The sequence below is a fragment of the Dysidea avara genome, chromosome 9 (assembly GCF_963678975.1).
Source record: "Dysidea avara chromosome 9, odDysAvar1.4, whole genome shotgun sequence".
NCBI lineage: Eukaryota > Metazoa > Porifera > Demospongiae > Dictyoceratida > Dysideidae > Dysidea > Dysidea avara.
Genome location: NC_089280.1, coordinates 30,975,728 through 30,993,627, shown reverse-complemented (window position 1 = coordinate 30,993,627; position 17,900 = coordinate 30,975,728). Strand labels below are relative to the sequence as shown.

Below are 17,900 nucleotides of genomic sequence, written 5' to 3'. Positions count from 1 at the left end.
AGTTACAGTTGTACAGGAGCAGCTTTACATAGTAATAGCATGTTTCAAGCCTTAGTGAAGGGGGAAAGGGTCCTGATGTAGGGAAAGAGAATAGTGCACGTGCTGAATTGTCGCTGTTCAATAAAGTGCAGACCAGCTAAATAAATTACTTCACACTTGGACACACTGACATGGTCCACATTCTGTGGGTATGCCTTACAATGACAGTGTACAGGACAAAGTTCTTGTAAACAATTTCAATTTAGTACATACTGTAACAGTATAGTTGGTATTTTGAAGGCACACACATGTTGCTGTACCTTAATTTGTTTGCTACTGATTATGGAGGATGATTTGATGCCTACTAACTGAGGTGATTCACTTGGTTTGTCTTTTAACTCAGACTCTACTGATTGTGTGCAGTGTAACACCATTTTGCAGTAAATGTACTTGAAATTTAACTGTTAGACTGGAGTGATTCAATTATATCTAATCACGAGCAAGAGTTGAACTTGCACACGCTGGATAACAAATGGCAGAAATGATAACCCTCTTGAGTTTACTTAATATTGGTCCCTATGGTGAATGGGTGAATCCCCCAATTCCCTGTATCCCACCAGTCCCAACATAAGCAGCCCATTGTGTTTATGTTATGAAGTAACAGCTGCTCGTGCCTAATTGTATAAAATAACAAAGGTTATCTGCACGCACAACATGGGGCAGGGTACAAAACCTTGCACGAGACTGTACTATCAGCAAAGATTGCAAATGTAATTTTTTATTATTTTATTATTATTAGCACTTTACAGTGGCCAGCACTATTTAATGCCAATATTTCTGTATTAACTAATTCAATGAAATATTAAAAATTAATTTAAGGTGTTTAATCAAGCAATACAGCTACTCAACCTATACAACACTGTGCATGACAATAAATTGATTCCAGTGGCTGCTTTGAGCTTCAGTAATGGTGGAGTAATATATAACATATACCTGTAGAATGGCATGACCCACACACTATAGCTAACTGTCACAAATGAAAGGCAGACAGCGCTGCACAGATGATTAGGTATGCAGATATTTAACAAAATTTTACAGATACAACAGGAAGTAGACGAAAGAAAAAATTGAAGAATTCACAATATTATTAATCAGCTTTGACAAAATAAAATTTGACGAAAAGCAAAAAATAACAGGTCTAAACACTGACTTTTAAGGTGCTTATTGGACAAATTAACCAATTTGTCAAATTTTATTTTTATAAAAATTTTCCTGTTGTAAATTTACAGTTAATATTGTTTCAGAAATTGTACTATAGCATTATCCATTAGCTACGTAGATATGCTCACAGGCAATTCTAAGGGGAAGGGGGGTAATTGTAATTGTAATTGTAATATTTAAACAGGGATTCCACTCAGTGAAAAACACTGATTTTCAGTGGAGCCCTGCGAAACAAGCATACATACATACATACACAAATACATATATACATACATACATACATACATACATACATAAACATACAACACAAAAGGGTATACAAAGAACAGTACACAAAACTACACAGATACAATCAACTAAATTTATCATGATATAACCGTACAAATTTAGATAAGTTGGTTGCTTCAGTAACAGTTGATGGTAAACTGTTCCATATCATAGCTCCCCTGTAATAAAAACTTCTTTTCCCATAATTGTTGTTTACTCTAGGAACAAAGAGTCTATTAATGTTTCGACCAATATGACCTGTGATATCTCTGGAATAGTGAAATATATTGTGGAGATACGAAGGTAGCTTCTGGTGAATAGATTTAAAGATCTGTATAGCTGTATGAAACTTACGACGTTCCACCAAAGTAAAGGAAAGCTTGCTCTGGTACAATGCTGGCAATTTTTTCATAAACTTAGAGTGAGTTCTTTCAATCAGTGCAGTAAACTTAGCGGTGGTGGGGCACCACACAACATCACAGTAATCAAACAATGGTAGGACAAAAGCTGAATAAAGCAAACATAGCACTGCAGGTGTCAAAGTTCCATACCGAAAGATTGATGAGAGTCTTGATCTAGCTCTAGAGGCTATATTAGTGATATGTAAGGACCACGATAATGTGGGATCAATTATAACACCCAAATATCGAACAGAGTCAACTTGGCTTAAAGCCATACCCCCAATTGAGACATTAAAACTTTTGCCCGAAATTCTTTGCCGACTTCCAATGAGCATGGCAGTTGACTTCACAACATTAAGACATAAATGAGAACTACTGATCCACCGAGCTACCTTGTCCAAATCAGATTGAACTTGTGCTTCCACAACACCCAAGTCTGAATGGCTATAATGTAACTCAGCATCATCAGCGTACAGGTCCATAGTAGAGTAATCAACGACAGATGGCAAATCATTGATGTATAAAGCAAAAAGCAATGGACCTAAAACAGATCCTTGGGGCACACCAATTGTAACAGTGCCCCAGTCTGATGTGTTACCATTAAACACCAGACATTGTTGTCGATTTAACAGATAGTCACATAACAGGGCATAAGACGCTCCGTGAAAACCATAACACTGCAACTTAGAGCACAGAATCGCATGATCAACAGTATCAAAGGCCTTAGCCAGATCCAAAAACACAGGGGGCGATTATGTAGGTCTAGTTCAACTACCAACACTGCAAAACCCATCAACACCACTGCAACTGCATGGGACAATCTAAGCCTCTGCCCCTCTACTATAATTGACCAAGGCAAAAGTTGAAATATATCTGGACTAAAGGAATTATCAGCATGTCTATGTTAAGAATTCTGTTCATAGTATTGTAGCATAAAACATTACAACCAGGCAAACAGTGGTTATCTTGGTGGTGATTAGTCTGGCGTAGCCGACCCGTGCGCGTAGCGCGAGGGTCTGGTGACAGCCGCATTCAGTACCTGTGCAGATGGAATGCAATTAAATTTGAAAATACGCGCGAAACACTTGGACAATTTCCGGTAACAGAGCGCGACAGCTACTGTACTTGTACTTGAATGACGTCTATTTCCTCTACAAACCCTTACATTTGTGCTGGTTGTAGAAAAGACATAAGAAGCTCGCCATAATCAGTGGCCAAATCGGAATAACGTCATAGAATGTTGTTAATTGGTCACTAAGCGATCTGATTGGACGCACCAGTTTTTCGTAAGGCTGGTACAGGTACTGAATGCGGCTGTCACCAGACCCTCGCGTTACGCGCGCGGGTCGGCTACGCCAGACTAGGTGGTTTTTTTTATTTTTTATTTTTATTTATTTTTTTATTAATTTTTTTTTTCCCAGACTAGGTGGTGATGTGATACATACTCATGCATACATAACTCACTTCTGTTATCCTGGCAGACCCCTTAGTAGCACGTCATCACAGGCCACTGGCTGCTGTCACCTCTCCCCAGAATCGAGGTTTGATAAAGCGTGTCAGTGTGCTTAATAATTATTATTTTATAAAAGCGCCTATAGCGCAGTGTTGTTACGTAATTTTACGTAGGGTATCAAAGTGAAAGTAACGAAACCCGGATAGGTTTAGTCTTGGGCACGAGACTAGGATATGTTATGATGACCACGTGATGCTCAAATTACGCAATTTTATGTATTCTTATATATTTGTTTACTATTCATTTAGTCTCGTGCCCAGACCCCACCCACTGCGTTGAATAGGGTCTGGTGACATTTGCAGGAGTTTTGGGCCCTACGCCATTTTTCTTTTCTGACCAATCGGACACCTTGATTCAGGTACAACGCGATTTGATAGGCTGGAACTAGGAAAATGGCCAACTATAGTTATGGATACAAATGCATAAACAATATGGCGGCGGGCCGAAAAACATTGCATAAGTCACCAGACCCTACTCAAACGCAGTGGGTGGGGTCTGGGCACGAGACTACTATTCATTCTACAGAGTAAGTAGTCTCGTGCCCAGACCCCACCCACTGCATTGAGTATTCAACGCAGTGGGTGGGGTCTGGGCACGAGACTACAGAGTAAGCGGATTACTCTCGGGATTACAATGCTGTTAGATAAACGGTACACTCAGCTAGTTGCTATGGTTACCTATGGTTAACCGTCCGAGTAGTTACCATACCTGTCTTGGTAGCTATTCAGTACATCCATTGAGTGTAGCTCGAGGTGTAGCTAGCCTACTTCGGTTCGACGTGAATGTGTGTGTGTGCGTGTGTGTGACAGAGACAGGGACAGGGAGAGGCTGCTCACAGTTGTCCATAGGTGTTCTGTTAATGAAAAAAGAGGGAGCTGATTAAAAGCTGGAACTGATATATAACTTGTAACTGCCTATTACATCTGAAGCTGTAAACAGTTATACTATGTGCTTTTTGCTATTTGGAGCACAGATGACGTTCTCATTGTTATTATCATCACATTGTTCTTCATTGCATCCACTACTGCTAAAGTCACCTTCCTGCAAAGGGGCTGGCTTCATCAGATTAGTCTCTGATCATGTGTTGGAGACCAAGCAGAGTCACAGTTCCCTGGTGCTTCCTTCAAGCCAATTAAAAACATTGCATACATTCCTATCTCCTCTGCATGAGGAGGTGCCACACAATGACACTTGGATGAGGACAGATCCTATCGACCCTCCTTAAGATTTTTTTCTTTCCCAGCCTAAATTTTAAACCTAGTTATTTACTGTCCCTTGAAGCAACTAAAGGTAATTGTATCTAGACACTTTGAGAAGATTTCAAGGTGTGTAAATATGCATATTGTGTGTGTGTGTTCCAAGTACAATTAAAGCTAATTCTATGCATTCAGCGACTTTGTCTCTTATTTAAGTTGTAATTCATGATGTTTATCACACTAAATCAGTAGCTCTTTTACATGCCACTATCATTAATATTGTTGTGAGCAATCTGTATACACGGGCGTATTCTATTAGAAATATAGTGATAAGTTTGGTAGCATCATGACAAATAAGTACATCAGTTGTGTATAGCTGCTCTGGTCATTTTACATAAAACAACAATTGGCACAATGGTTAAAAATTGTGTAAAAGTTCAGTTCTTGATCATTGTAGTTATGTTTGAAATTGCAACGATTACCTGTCCATGTGTTCCTATAATAATAAAGTAATACACATGTAACCATAGTGATCCCAGAGTAGTATACTATTACAGGTGCGGCTTTTATTATATATACATCGAATTTGTTATCAAATTGAATCTGTCAGTTGGTCACCCAACAACACTAGCAGTGAAATCACTTGATGAGAAAGTAGTTTGTATTGATGGTATTCAGCCTGTGTGCATACAGGAAGCCTTAAGTTACAATTCACAGACACACAGACACACACAGACACACACAGACACACACAGACACAGACACACACACACCACTGTATACATCAACTAACATACCTTTTGAATGGGACTGTAATAATAGGATGATATGTCCTGATCAATGATATCCATAATTATGTGAAGAGGTATCTGGAGTCTTTAGCAAGGCCGGAGCCCACGGTCTGGCCAGTCCGGCCACTTTTCAGCTACTTGAATTTGTAAAGGATCAAGATACCGGTACTCTAATAGAGCAGTCAGTAAAATATACTCTAATAGAACAGTCATCGCAATACTCAAATATATGGAGCATTCGGTATAAAGTATAGCCACTGTTCTAATTACACTGTTTAGTCTAAGCTAATACATGTATTAGCAATTGGAATCCTAATGTCTTCTGTATCTCAAGGAACTAATTAGCTTCCACTGATTTTTTAAAAGTATAAAATTAAATGTGAAATTGAATTATTAGGTATACTGTAATACAAAATTACCAGGGTATATATCCTTGATGCTGGAGAAAGAGGCTTTGATAGCTTCCAGATGTCATTTCAGAGCAAATAGTTTCTTATGAAGTGCTACCACCAATTCAACAAACCTTTTATTACAGTACAGCACAGCCTCCTTCAGATAAAACTTCAGGAATTGCAAAATATTTAGGTCTGCAGCTGTTTTCAAAAATATTCCTGGGAGGAGCATGCCCCCAGACCCTCGCTCCTAGCTTGGCACATGTAATTGAGTATCACATGAAAGCAGATATCACAGTAGATCAATAGTGTGCATGACTATTACCTCCATTTCAGTTCACGGATGGCTGGACCACTAAAAATCTCTGGGCTCCGGCCCTGGTCTCTAGATAAACTATTGTGGGTCCATAAATGTCATTTTTCAGAATATAGTTAATACTTTATGACAAAAAGTATAATAGGATTAAAGTTTTTGAACAGCAAGAATCTATAAGTGTACCAATGACAACTTAACTGACACACATACCAGAATCTGTGACAGATGTTGAGTCTGTATAATATATATGAACTGTACATGGTGTCTCCATGTTAGTGCAGTCCTGACAATGTGATCAATTGTTGATCTACGTAACTCTTAATGATAACAATGAACAAGATACCACTATACTTCACCCAAACCCAATGATCAACCTAAAAGTACCACCCTCTCCATTTTATTACCAATTTATCTTTTTTCCTGATGCAAGAACACTCTGAGATTGGAATGATTTACCTAATGACTTGATTGAAAGTAATACTAGATTCTACCCCTGTTCAAATCCAAACTGCAAACACTACTCGACTCTTGATTGACAATTAATTTTTATAACAAAGACACACACACACACACACACACACAAATTTCCTATGTATTATGATTGTATTCTTTGGACTAGTCCCCTGGAAGCATCAGACATTATATGTCTATCCAGCGAATTTAAATAGCAATGTATTACCAAATTACAAATACTCTGAACATAATTCACCAGTACAAAAAATCATGGCATATTCAGTAGCTGTGATTCAAACAATAAGATATAAAATATAGAAATAACAAAATTACCATTGATTTTGCTTCATACAGTCAGTAACCATTGTTATAGATTATGCAATAAATTTTAAGATGGGAGTTATAGGCAAGTCCATTCCATTCTGGGAAAGTCAGTATGCATATCTAAAACTTCATCATACCATTTTCATCCACAAGGTCATATCTAAGCAGCTAATATAATTTCCAGAACTATCCCAGAACGCCTTTCCATTGAGCATTATCTAAGAGATTCCTCTGCCAGATTTAAGATGGCAAATGCTTCAACAGTGTCTTGACCGAATTTTGGGAAATCACCCTTATGGTCATGTCTAAAACAATCAAACTAGCATGGTGCTGTTATAGCAGAAAGCACTTTTCTAAAATGTTTCTTGTAATTCAAGTTTCTCCTACCCTTAAATGAGTAGGAATTTAACTTATAATGTACTACATATTTAATATGTTGAAATGCACCCATAAGAGTTATTTTCCTAAATTCAGTCACATATTTGTATTGCATGCAATGTTGCTGATGAGCATCTGCAGAATTTTATGTTTGACAACAAACTGGAAATGTACACCATAATACATAGCTACTGTATGGTCATGGTCACTAGTAATTTCACACTGATGTTTATGCACGGAGATGACTAAACACTGCTTAAAATGTACAAGAACATGTAGTACAACACATCATATAACCTAGCTAACACTCACTGTGTAGCTATTATACACCGTGCCGGGGGTATTGACAAGGGACGCTGGCACAAATGGATAAAAACTTTATAAAAAAATTAAAAATACACTATGTTTACCCTTACAATCAATAAATTGTTAATTAATTATGAAGAATGCTTTTGTACTGCAGCCACAAGTGCTCTGTGAATGAATTCATACTGTTCCTGCAGAGGAAAAACAAAGTATAAAGTATAAGTACATTCCCAGAAAAAAACTTGCAAGCTCTTGCAAGGTCACACAGAATCTTACAAGCAAAGATTTCCTTACAAATTTGCAAGATTCTTGCAAGAATTTGGTGCAAGACTAGTAAGATTTTTACATGTTATTCAATATGTTGTCTGGTTATGTGTATATGCTGAGAACTAAATGCATGGCAATGTTTGTTTTAATATCCAGAGAATGTAGTTTTTCAATTCACAAATGCTTCAAAGAGCAAGAATATGTTGTTATGAATAATAAGGTGTGAGTGATAATAAAACTATAAACAATATCTACTATAACAAGTATACAAAAAAAATTGGAATTTTCAACCAGAGTAGGGACCATAGCACATCGATAAAAAGTACTGAAACAAGTTGGAGTAGTGCACGATATTAAATCACAGTAAAACAATAAGAAGTGTTATATCTCTACTGTGCTCCATGATACCATAATGGAAATGCACAGTAGGGATATAACACTTCTTATCGTTTTGCTGTGATTTAATATCATGGACAACTCCAGCTTGTTTCAGTACTTTTTATCGATGTGCTATGGTCCCTACTCTAGTTGAAAATTACAAAATTTTTGTGTACTTGTTTGTTAACTTTCTTTGTAAATAATCATTATGATTGGTGAACCTACGCATACCGCATCTGAAATGGCTCAGCACGCCTCAGCTATATAAATTATCGTCTGAGAAGTGAAGTATCCATTGTCAGCTACGTTCAACCCGTTACACAGCATTTCAAATCAAGAACTGTTCGAAAAGCACATCTGCAATCCACGCATACCAAAATAAATAAATAAATAGTGCTGCGTGCCCCAGTTATATCAATTATCGTCTGAAAAGTGAAGTATCCATTACACTCTGTTGTCGGCTATGTTCAACCCATTACACAGCAGTATGAATCAAGAACTGTTCAAAAAGCACTTCTGCAATCAAAGTAGCCACTATGAAAAGTACACACGATATCCATTAAAAAGGGAAGCCATTATGTGCTACCACCAAATTGACACTTTTCTCTGTCAGCAAAGATCAATGGGGCACAAAGGAGGACAATGGTAAGTCCATGAAGAATGCATTGTACATACTACGGTATGCCAAAAGGCGCCTCTTGGACTGAAGCAACATTGAACAGTGAAAAAATCAAGCCCGTAGCCTAAGCCATTGTCAAGTTACACTTGTCTGAAAGAATCAATCAGTCAGTTATTCAGTCAGTCAGTAAAAAATTCCATTAATTTTTTTTTTTAATTCCATAGCAACTTGTTGAAAGCATTTTGGGTCGATCTGAAGGCTTGTTTGGGCTTAGTTTTGCCTAGTCAATACTGCCTCATTGTTGTCAGGGAAAATTGAGGCTGGTTTTTGAGTGATGCTATTTTGTGGGCCATGCCTACCCCTTTGTGATCCCCTACTATACAGTACTATTGTACTGTATGATGGCATATATGCAATGCAGTACTTCTACCTAGTGTGAATATATTGTATACTATCAACACATACCATATTCTCCACTAATCCTGGCCTCTGGGAGCGCATTATTTGAACAGTTTGGAACACATCCACCATCTGTTCTTGTTTAAACTGATTGATACAGATCAGCAAAGCACAGAATGTTCCAGAACGTCCAACTCCATTACTATATAACATAAAATATATTGTACATATCAAGACACATGGTAGTGCGTCGTGCAGCCCAAGAAGCCGGCGCGCCACACTGTGAGTATATTTACAGGAAGAAAGAAAACACAATTTTCACACCTTTGTAGCTCCATGATTCCTTATCGGATTGGAACTAGTTTCCCTACAGAGGTGCTCGACAGGTAGGCTACGCCACATACCAAGTTTGAAGGAAATCTCCCTAGCCGTTTCTGAGCTATGAGTGGCCAAAGTTTCGTTTTAATTTCTTTGTTTTTTTTCTTCGCTGTAGGGGGCTACAGGGGCTTCGATTTCTTTTCGCACACTTAGCAAAATTGCTATAAAACACAAACTTGTAACTCCATTGTATCGATATTTGGCACAAGTAAAGAGCATATAAAGGTACATTCACGTACCAAGTTTGCTATGAATGTGATAAATATCCAAGGAATTATGAGCATTTATTCACGTTAAAAAAAGATGAAACTTTTGTCATGGCTACAGGGTAAACCGAGTAGAGGAATAACTTGAAAATTCGTGTGTACATAGGCTGATCATCGTAGGAGTGCCTTTTGGTGGTTAAAACAGCAACAGACTTACAGCTACAAAGTTACCTCCATACATAATGCCTGCATCCTTAATCACTGAACCACTGCTATCTCGGCTGATCACTTCAATTAATTTCTACCTTATAAATGAAAATTCTAGCTTAATAAGTAAAACTGATCTACCAATAGAAAATCTAGATTGTTCTAAAACATTCTATGTGTGTTCTATTAGATGATTTCAGCAAAAGCAAAAACGTGCGCTCTATTAGAGCATTAGCACCATACTATTGTTGCAACACTTTGAGGCTCAATCTAGTAGCTATTTCATCAAATCAGAGCCATTTTCGTATCGATCAGTGGTATATTTGTAGTATTAACTTAGTTCCTCCCCCAGGCGGTCTGCGAGCAGACTAATGTGACCGACTCGCGCCAATCATCATAATCATCATAATAAGTGTTATAATGCTAGCAAAACTTGTGATACAACAGCCTGGAAATCATATCCCAGTAAAAGGTGCAGGATTTGGTTTTTGAAAATACAAAAAGAAGTGAAATCCACTCAAAAACAGCCAAGCTGTAAAAAAAGAGTGCAGCCCTCAAAAGCCTGGATGAAAAAAGTTGTGAAATCAAAGGTGGCGGCCAAGAAATGGCTGCAATGATGTTAATGCTAAAAAAAATTAATAATGGCTGTGTGCATTGTTAAAATTTATTAGCATTAACATCATTGCAGCCATTTCTTGGCCACCACCTTTGATTTCACAACTTTTTTCACCTAGGCTTTTGAGGGCTGCACTCTTTTTTTACAGCTTGGCTGTTTTTGAGTGGATTGTACTATGACCTCACTCAATGTTACCTGCAGTGGACAGTAATTGGTCCATTGCCGTTTTCATGTTGAACATATTCCAACACTTTGATTAAATCAATTATTGGGGTATGACTATTGGGACAAAAATCTTGTGGCCATTCCACATACTGTAATTGAGTTATAGTCCTTGTAGTATCCTGTAGAATAGAGTTTTTGTTTTAAAATGATTTGGTAAAACTGTTTCCTTGCCTGGTGTACATTAGTGACTTTAAAAGTACGCTTTACTATGTCTTTGTCCCAAACATCTTCTGAAACTGTTTCAATTAAAAATCTGCCAAACTCTACACTCTTGTTCTCAACTGGCCAATACTTAAATGAAGCTTCCTAATAGAATAGTCAATATACATATATATGTCAGCGTAAGGTAGGATAATTACAGCTTCATTCTCTTTTATCTGGCCCAACATTACAATAGCATAAGATTTCTTCTCCCACACCATTGTCCAGAAATCTGTAGCAGTGGACTGCATGGGTCCTGGTCCAGCTAAAAATGCTTTACTTTTGTAGTAGCCCTTTTAAAAATACAAACTTTCCTGTGACATGAGCATGTAATGTTCAATACTTACATCAACAAAGCAGAAGTTTATGTAATCCGAGCTTCCATCATATTGAGGCACAATCACTCTGGCAGATTCAGCTATATGTATGTCTAAATATATGATTACAAAATTGTCACACACTTACGTGGCAAAAATTGTTTACAACGATTTTTACTCTTGTTTTTAGATGACACCGCTGCGACATATGTAAAATCACTCTCCTTAGAACTGTTCCTAACAAGCTTCTAAGGTTGTTTACACTTTTAACAACATGATATGGAGTATATTTCTACACACCTCAAACTGCATTTGAAATCCAGTTTTGCCTTTCTTGGGGTTTAGAGTAGACAATTCATCAATCTTATCTTGCACATTGTTGATTGGAGCAACAATAGAGGTATCCCCACAATTAATGTATTCCAACAGAGCCATATGAATGAACATGTATTGTGGCTAGAAAGTGACAATGAAGTAACCTGTTATAAGGTCAACTAGGTGGTCATTACACTTACCAGTGTCTGTACCATGAAGTTTCTGCAGAACCTCATCTGACATACAAAACTATGAATGTCAGTCACTCCCTCTTGTTTTATACGTTGTATCTCATTGTTAATAGCTATAAATGTTCCAGTACGACCTACACCAGCACTGTGAAGTGAATATAAATTTTATAACAAACTCACAAACACAGTATAGAATTCTTTCACCTGCAGTGTACCAGCATTGGTTTAGAACTTTTTCCCATGTAGTGTTTATCAACTCTTTTTTGAAATTCTAAGAGAGCAGTACCATATTTTGGTACTCCATGATCAGGCCATGCTGTAAAATGAAATTGATGAACAACACGAGTCTCTCTCTTGGGGCTTGATACCTATTATGAATTACCAATAGCTACTTGTTCATGGCAAGATAAACTTACATTTGTGATAGAAAGTTGACGAACACAATAGCTCCTTAACTGTTCCTCTTTCTGAAGTGTCACTTTGATAGTACCAAAAACACTGGAGCCATCATTGGGCCAGTATTGCTGACATTTGATCTACAAGCAAATATAAGTACCACACAAGTGTGACGTATTGCTAAGGTAACGGTGCATGTAATTCCTACCAAAATATACCATCCCTAAAATGTGAACAAAGCCAAAGTCAGTCAAGAGATGCTATTTCTAAAGAAACTCCTTATAGTTTTAGATACTCTGTGGATTCAGGAATGTCAGTGAGGTACCTTACTGTATGTATAAACAGTATTATGTACCAAATAGTTCAAAAGTTTATTCAGAGCATTATGTAATTTTTGAAAATACATGTTCTAAAATGGCACCTGGAAACTATTTTACAAACACAGTCTCTTTCTGATTTAACACAGGAATATATATCCAGGTAATTTTGTACTACTGTATACCAATCAATTCAATTTAATATATAGCTAGTAGCTAATTTTACTTTCATGATACAAAGTGAGTTTAGTTCTTTTGAGATACAGAAGCAATTTTGATGGTAAAATGCCAATGCATAACATGTAGCTATTACCAATTAGCTAGCCTATTATGCAATTCTATGCAGATGGCTCATTGGAAAGTAATTTGAAGACAATTAAAATGGATGTAATAGCTTAGACCAACCAGTGTAATAAGAGCATTGATATTCTATACTGTATGCTCTATTAGAGTATCACGATGACTGTTGTATTAGAGTATATTTCGATGACTGCTCTATTAGAGTATCTCGATCTTTTTGCAAATTCAAGTGGCTGAAAAGTGGTCCGGCATTGGCCCTGGTGGTAACATACCCATATATACTTCAACATATATTTAAAACTTTTCCCATCATTAAAGTTTACTTGTCTTTCAAATAACAAATTTCCACAAATAGGGGGACCTATTTTATGTAGGTTTGTATCTGACAATTCTCATTTGGCAATTCCATATAGGTCTTCAAATTAATCAAAGCTCCCTCCGTTCCACTTTGCAACATGTATCATATGGTACGATAGTACTGTATAAGGTGTGGGCGTGGTACATAAAAATAAATCAAGCCAAAATCATCTTCGCAAATCCTTCATGGCTATTTGACAGTATCGGTCAGGTAGAATCAAGCCCAAACATGTCTTCAAAACAACCCAAAACATTTTCAACTAGGTACTACAATATTTTTTTATATTTTTACGAATTTTCTACTGCCTCACTGCCTGCCTGATGCATTCAGTCAAGCGTAGCAGAAAATTGGCTACAGCTACAACCTTACTTCTTTCACAAAAAATTCTTAGAATTTCATGGAGATGAAACCTTTAGTATTTAAAATATCCTACAATGTATGCACTATTGTCTTACTGATTTTCCTTTGATCCTTCTTTATCGTGACCATCGCTCATCAGTAGGGATTCCATAATCATATCGATACATTGTGCAGCAATATATTGGAATACTCACCAAACTTTTAGAATATGTTTGTGATTTTGATGTTTGATTTATGTGGGACCTATCGTACGTCGTCGACAAAATACACGCATAAGACATCTTGTTTAGTATTAGTGTGTTTGTTGTTAGCAAAGTTAAGTGGATAGGACTTGTGTTTCTAATTGCATTTCTTTGTGACTAACATATTCTTCGCTATTACAGTATTAGTCTTGCTAAACCTGTTGTTACATAATTGTGTGTGAAAAAATACAACTGAAGGGTTTTATTGTCATTATTGCTTTGTGTTTTTTCTGAGGTAATATTCGGAGCAATAATGCCTTCAAAGGAAGCGGCACAGAGGAATAGAAGGAAAGTAAAATAAGGCCTATTATGAAGCTCACAAAGATGACATACTCTTAAATAAAAGGAAAATTACAGCAGTGAAGACAGATAACAGCGCCACCTTGATGAATGTTACAAACATGTGACAGGTTCATGTATGAAATCCGCTGAAAGCACCAAAGCATCATATGACAAAGAGGTGGAGAAATCTCATAAAAATACAGTTGACCATCCTAGAGCTGCTACTATAAACATTTGGAAAAATCTCGGAAAGACACAGCTGAACACTCTAAAATGTGGACGTGTTACTACACATCATAGCGTAGCCCTACTTCTTTCGTGAGTCACGCCCACTTACGTAAATTACTGTCTGTAGACATGTGGTAGCGACGCCCGTTCATCAGTCTATAGGTATGCACAAAAATCCACGTACATTGCTGTCTGCAGGCTTTGTACAGCCATGCCCACTAATCAGTTGTTATTGTATGAGTCATAATCTAGTATAATAGTACTGTGATTAACTCTTAAAATATTGCAATTGGTTTTGTGAAAAGCAGGCTATTTAGTGGTCATGAGCTTGCAAAAAACTCCATAAACAAGTACAAGAAAAAATTAGGAATTTTAAATTAGAATAGGGACAGTGTATAATGCTGCAATAAAAAGTACTGAAACAAGCTGGACCAGAGTAGTATGTAATGTCCAAATACTGTAAAACAATAAGAAGTGAATATCCCTACTGTGCTACACTCAATGCACAGTAGGGATATTCACTTCTTATTGTTTTACAGTATTTGGACATTACGTACTACTCCGATCCAGTACTTTTTATTGCAGCCACTATACACTGTCCCTACTCTAATTTAAAATTCCTAATTTTCTCTTATACTTGTTCTAATTAAATTATCCACAACATACTGACAAATTGTGCTAGTTACTGTAGCTTTGTGGTATGACAAATCTGAAATGCAACTAACCAAATATTATTGTGATGTTTATGGCTCCATCTCTGTTATTTCTTGTGCACCGATACTCTCCTTCTAATGATTCTTCAAAAAAAGAAAATATCAAATCATTAACTTGATCCTCATTAGCCTCCTTAGTACATATTGGAACACCACTACCACAAGAAGTTGATATATCAGTTCCATTAGAATTAAACCAAGATGGCGTCTTTGTGCCAGAGCACTTTCTACACCTCACAGAAAATGAAGAATTAAAAGATCTATACAGTATAGTATTAGTAGGAACTAGCTGATCATCCACCAATAACTCAATGTCACGTCCACTAGAACATCGTTGTGCATTAGTAATATCAGAAATGACCACGGCCACTACAGAAAGAATTTGCCAATACATAACATATAATGTGCTAGACACCTTTAGGTAACAGTGTACTATACTTTACACAAATGTCACAGGGAGCCACTGACATGGCTTATGCTACTTGTTCTTGTAGTTTTACATTACCTACTGTATATAACAGGGATCATGAGTTTTGGGCTTTTTGTCAAACCAGCCTCATGACAACATGGCTAAGGTAGGTAGCCATAGGTATGCTTATGCATATTTGTAATGACTGGCTTCGGTGTTTGTAAACAACAATCAGGATCAAATTACAACCAACTATATTAGTACACTAAAATCACTGCCCATTTGATGAGATCATTATACTCCTCAGTAATGATTTTGAGTTTAGCAGCTGAAAAGGATTGAAGTATATCTGTATCAAAGGGAATAGTTGAAAACTGATATTAAGCTTTCAATTAACACATCTACTGAGAGACTAGCCATGCAATAAGATACTACATGAACTATGAATTACAATTTTGTACTATTGTACATGAGTATATGTTACAAAGTGGAACTCATTTTGTCGTGAAATTACATGAACATACATACCTACATATGAAACAGAAAGTTTTCTATGAATTGGCAATGAAACTGAAAAACGCCCCATGAAATATCCATGGTACGTCTATGAATTTAAATCAATGAATAAATATTTTTCATAGCATATTTATTGATCATGAAATTCAATAATACTGCGACACAAAGGCAATCAATACTAGAAACACAACCACACATAAGTACATAACAGACAAGATTTGAACACAATAGTTACCTGTAGGTTTATAAAGTGAGAAGGGGCATCCACTAAATTTAAATTGAGGAGTTATAATTAATCACAGTCATGGTATTACATAATAACCTTCAATTGCTATTGCATTTATTCTTCATACTGGAAATTTCTGAGGCTTTATTAACCATTTATGCAGTACAATGAGGCAATAGATACTTGATCTTGATCTGATTAACAAATAGCTGTTTGGATTCTGATTCATGAATTTAATTTTTAGTTTTCTTGGTGAGGTAGCATTTAAGATGTATGGTCAGCACTGTATTCTCTTAAAGAAAATGACAATAATGCCCTTACACATGTACGTAGGCATACCATTTTAAGTGCCTGATAGTTATAACAAATTGACAAGGTTTTGATGCTATTTAGAAACCCAAAGATGATGTGAGTGAGAGCTCCCTACAAATTGATTACTGAGGCCACAGGCCGAGCGAGGTATGTGGCCTCAGTAATAATTGCGAGAAAACATCATCTGAGGGGCTCTAAATAGCATAGAAACCAATGCTGGCTCATTCTAAGTACTCTAATAGAGCAGCCACAATCTTCAGAGAAGCAGTGTAGCAAGCTACTTAGCTACGTATGTGTAGCTATAAATAAGGAGATATAATTGGTGGAGAGCAGCTATTGTCAGCAGGTAGTTGCCTTTCTTTTTGGTCTTCTCTTATAGCTGGCCTGGCCCCCTCACTCTTTGGCATGCTCCACCACCCCTGAGACTGTGTCAGTGTTGCACTGTGACATTAGTACATCAGCACTAATGATGTCTGTCTTGTCCATAGTGTAAGCTAACAGTAAAACTATTTCTTAGAGGAAAGCAGGTAAAGAGAAAGTGGCAAAACTTAGGCTGTGAGTATTTTGAGATTTACTTTTCGAAGTCATAAAGCCAGTGCCACATGGTGATGTTAATGTATCACTACCAATGATGCCTGTCTGGTCCAGAAAATGGTTACAATAATGAAGGCTTTTGATTTTGCCAATTTTTGCTAGATGATTACAGTAAACAACCACAAGCTAGACCACAGGCCACCAACTAGTTAGTAACTTCACTGTAGGTTTTTAATCTACCTCATTAAACCTACAGACATCAAAGAAAATTATGATACAATTTTAATACAACTTTCAACCCAAAATTTGATACAATCAATCACAAAAGTCATAACCTTAAAAGTATTAAAGCATTTTAATTTCATCTCAGACAGCTATACTAAAGTACATCATATGTCAAGCACCTAGTTGGTCTTACATACTCATATAAGTAACTACATTCCTGGATAGTGAAACTGTTACTGTTTACAAATGTTAGCATACATCTCTAATTATTAATTAATGGCTTTTTTGTACTATCGTAGGCTTAATTACATATTTTCTACAATTTTCACAATACAGCAGGTAAATTTATGTCTCTAAATAGTTAACTTGGTAGCTAGGTACTTACAGTTAGTTTCTGACAAATGGTTTTTTTTTTTAAATAATTAATAATTTCTGCCTAAACTAGTAAAAACAACTAGGAGAGGTACAGATCCAGTGGGAAATGGGTTCAATTAAACCTCTTGCCAAGTCTCATACCTAGTCTGTCACTTCACTAAAGGCTTGGCTTCAATAAACTATCTTACAAGCAGCAAGGCACTTATAATAAGCACTGCTTGGAGAGTAGGTTTGGTCCATGCTTAGACTAA

The 17,900-nt window shown here is 36.7% G+C and overlaps 1 protein-coding gene across 2 annotated transcripts in view; it reads right to left on the bottom strand.

Annotated features, from left to right (window-relative positions):
• Positions 1-7,454: 7,454 nt before the first annotated feature.
• LOC136267040 (receptor-type tyrosine-protein phosphatase S-like) overlaps positions 7,455-17,900 on the bottom strand; it is a 31,203-nt gene continuing 20,757 nt past the window's right edge. The window contains exons 2-13 of one of the 2 annotated variants that reach the window (XM_066062103.1): positions 12,273-12,392; positions 12,061-12,224; positions 11,866-12,001; positions 11,651-11,806; positions 11,499-11,598; positions 11,381-11,451; positions 11,192-11,326; positions 11,004-11,138; positions 10,803-10,951; positions 9,267-9,402; positions 7,648-7,728; positions 7,455-7,587 (exon numbers count right to left, since the gene is read on the bottom strand). In XM_066062103.1, the coding sequence (XP_065918175.1) occupies positions 7,669-7,728; positions 9,267-9,402; positions 10,803-10,951; positions 11,004-11,138; positions 11,192-11,326; positions 11,381-11,451; positions 11,499-11,598; positions 11,651-11,806; positions 11,866-12,001; positions 12,061-12,224; positions 12,273-12,392 (1,362 nt within the window). In that variant the 3' untranslated portion in view covers positions 7,455-7,587; positions 7,648-7,668. Of the gene's footprint in view, positions 7,729-9,266; positions 9,403-10,802; positions 10,952-11,003; positions 11,139-11,191; positions 11,327-11,380; positions 11,452-11,498; positions 11,599-11,650; positions 11,807-11,865; positions 12,002-12,060; positions 12,225-12,272; positions 12,393-17,900 lie in introns of both variants that reach the window. The other variant, XM_066062102.1, reaches the window with a different exon arrangement.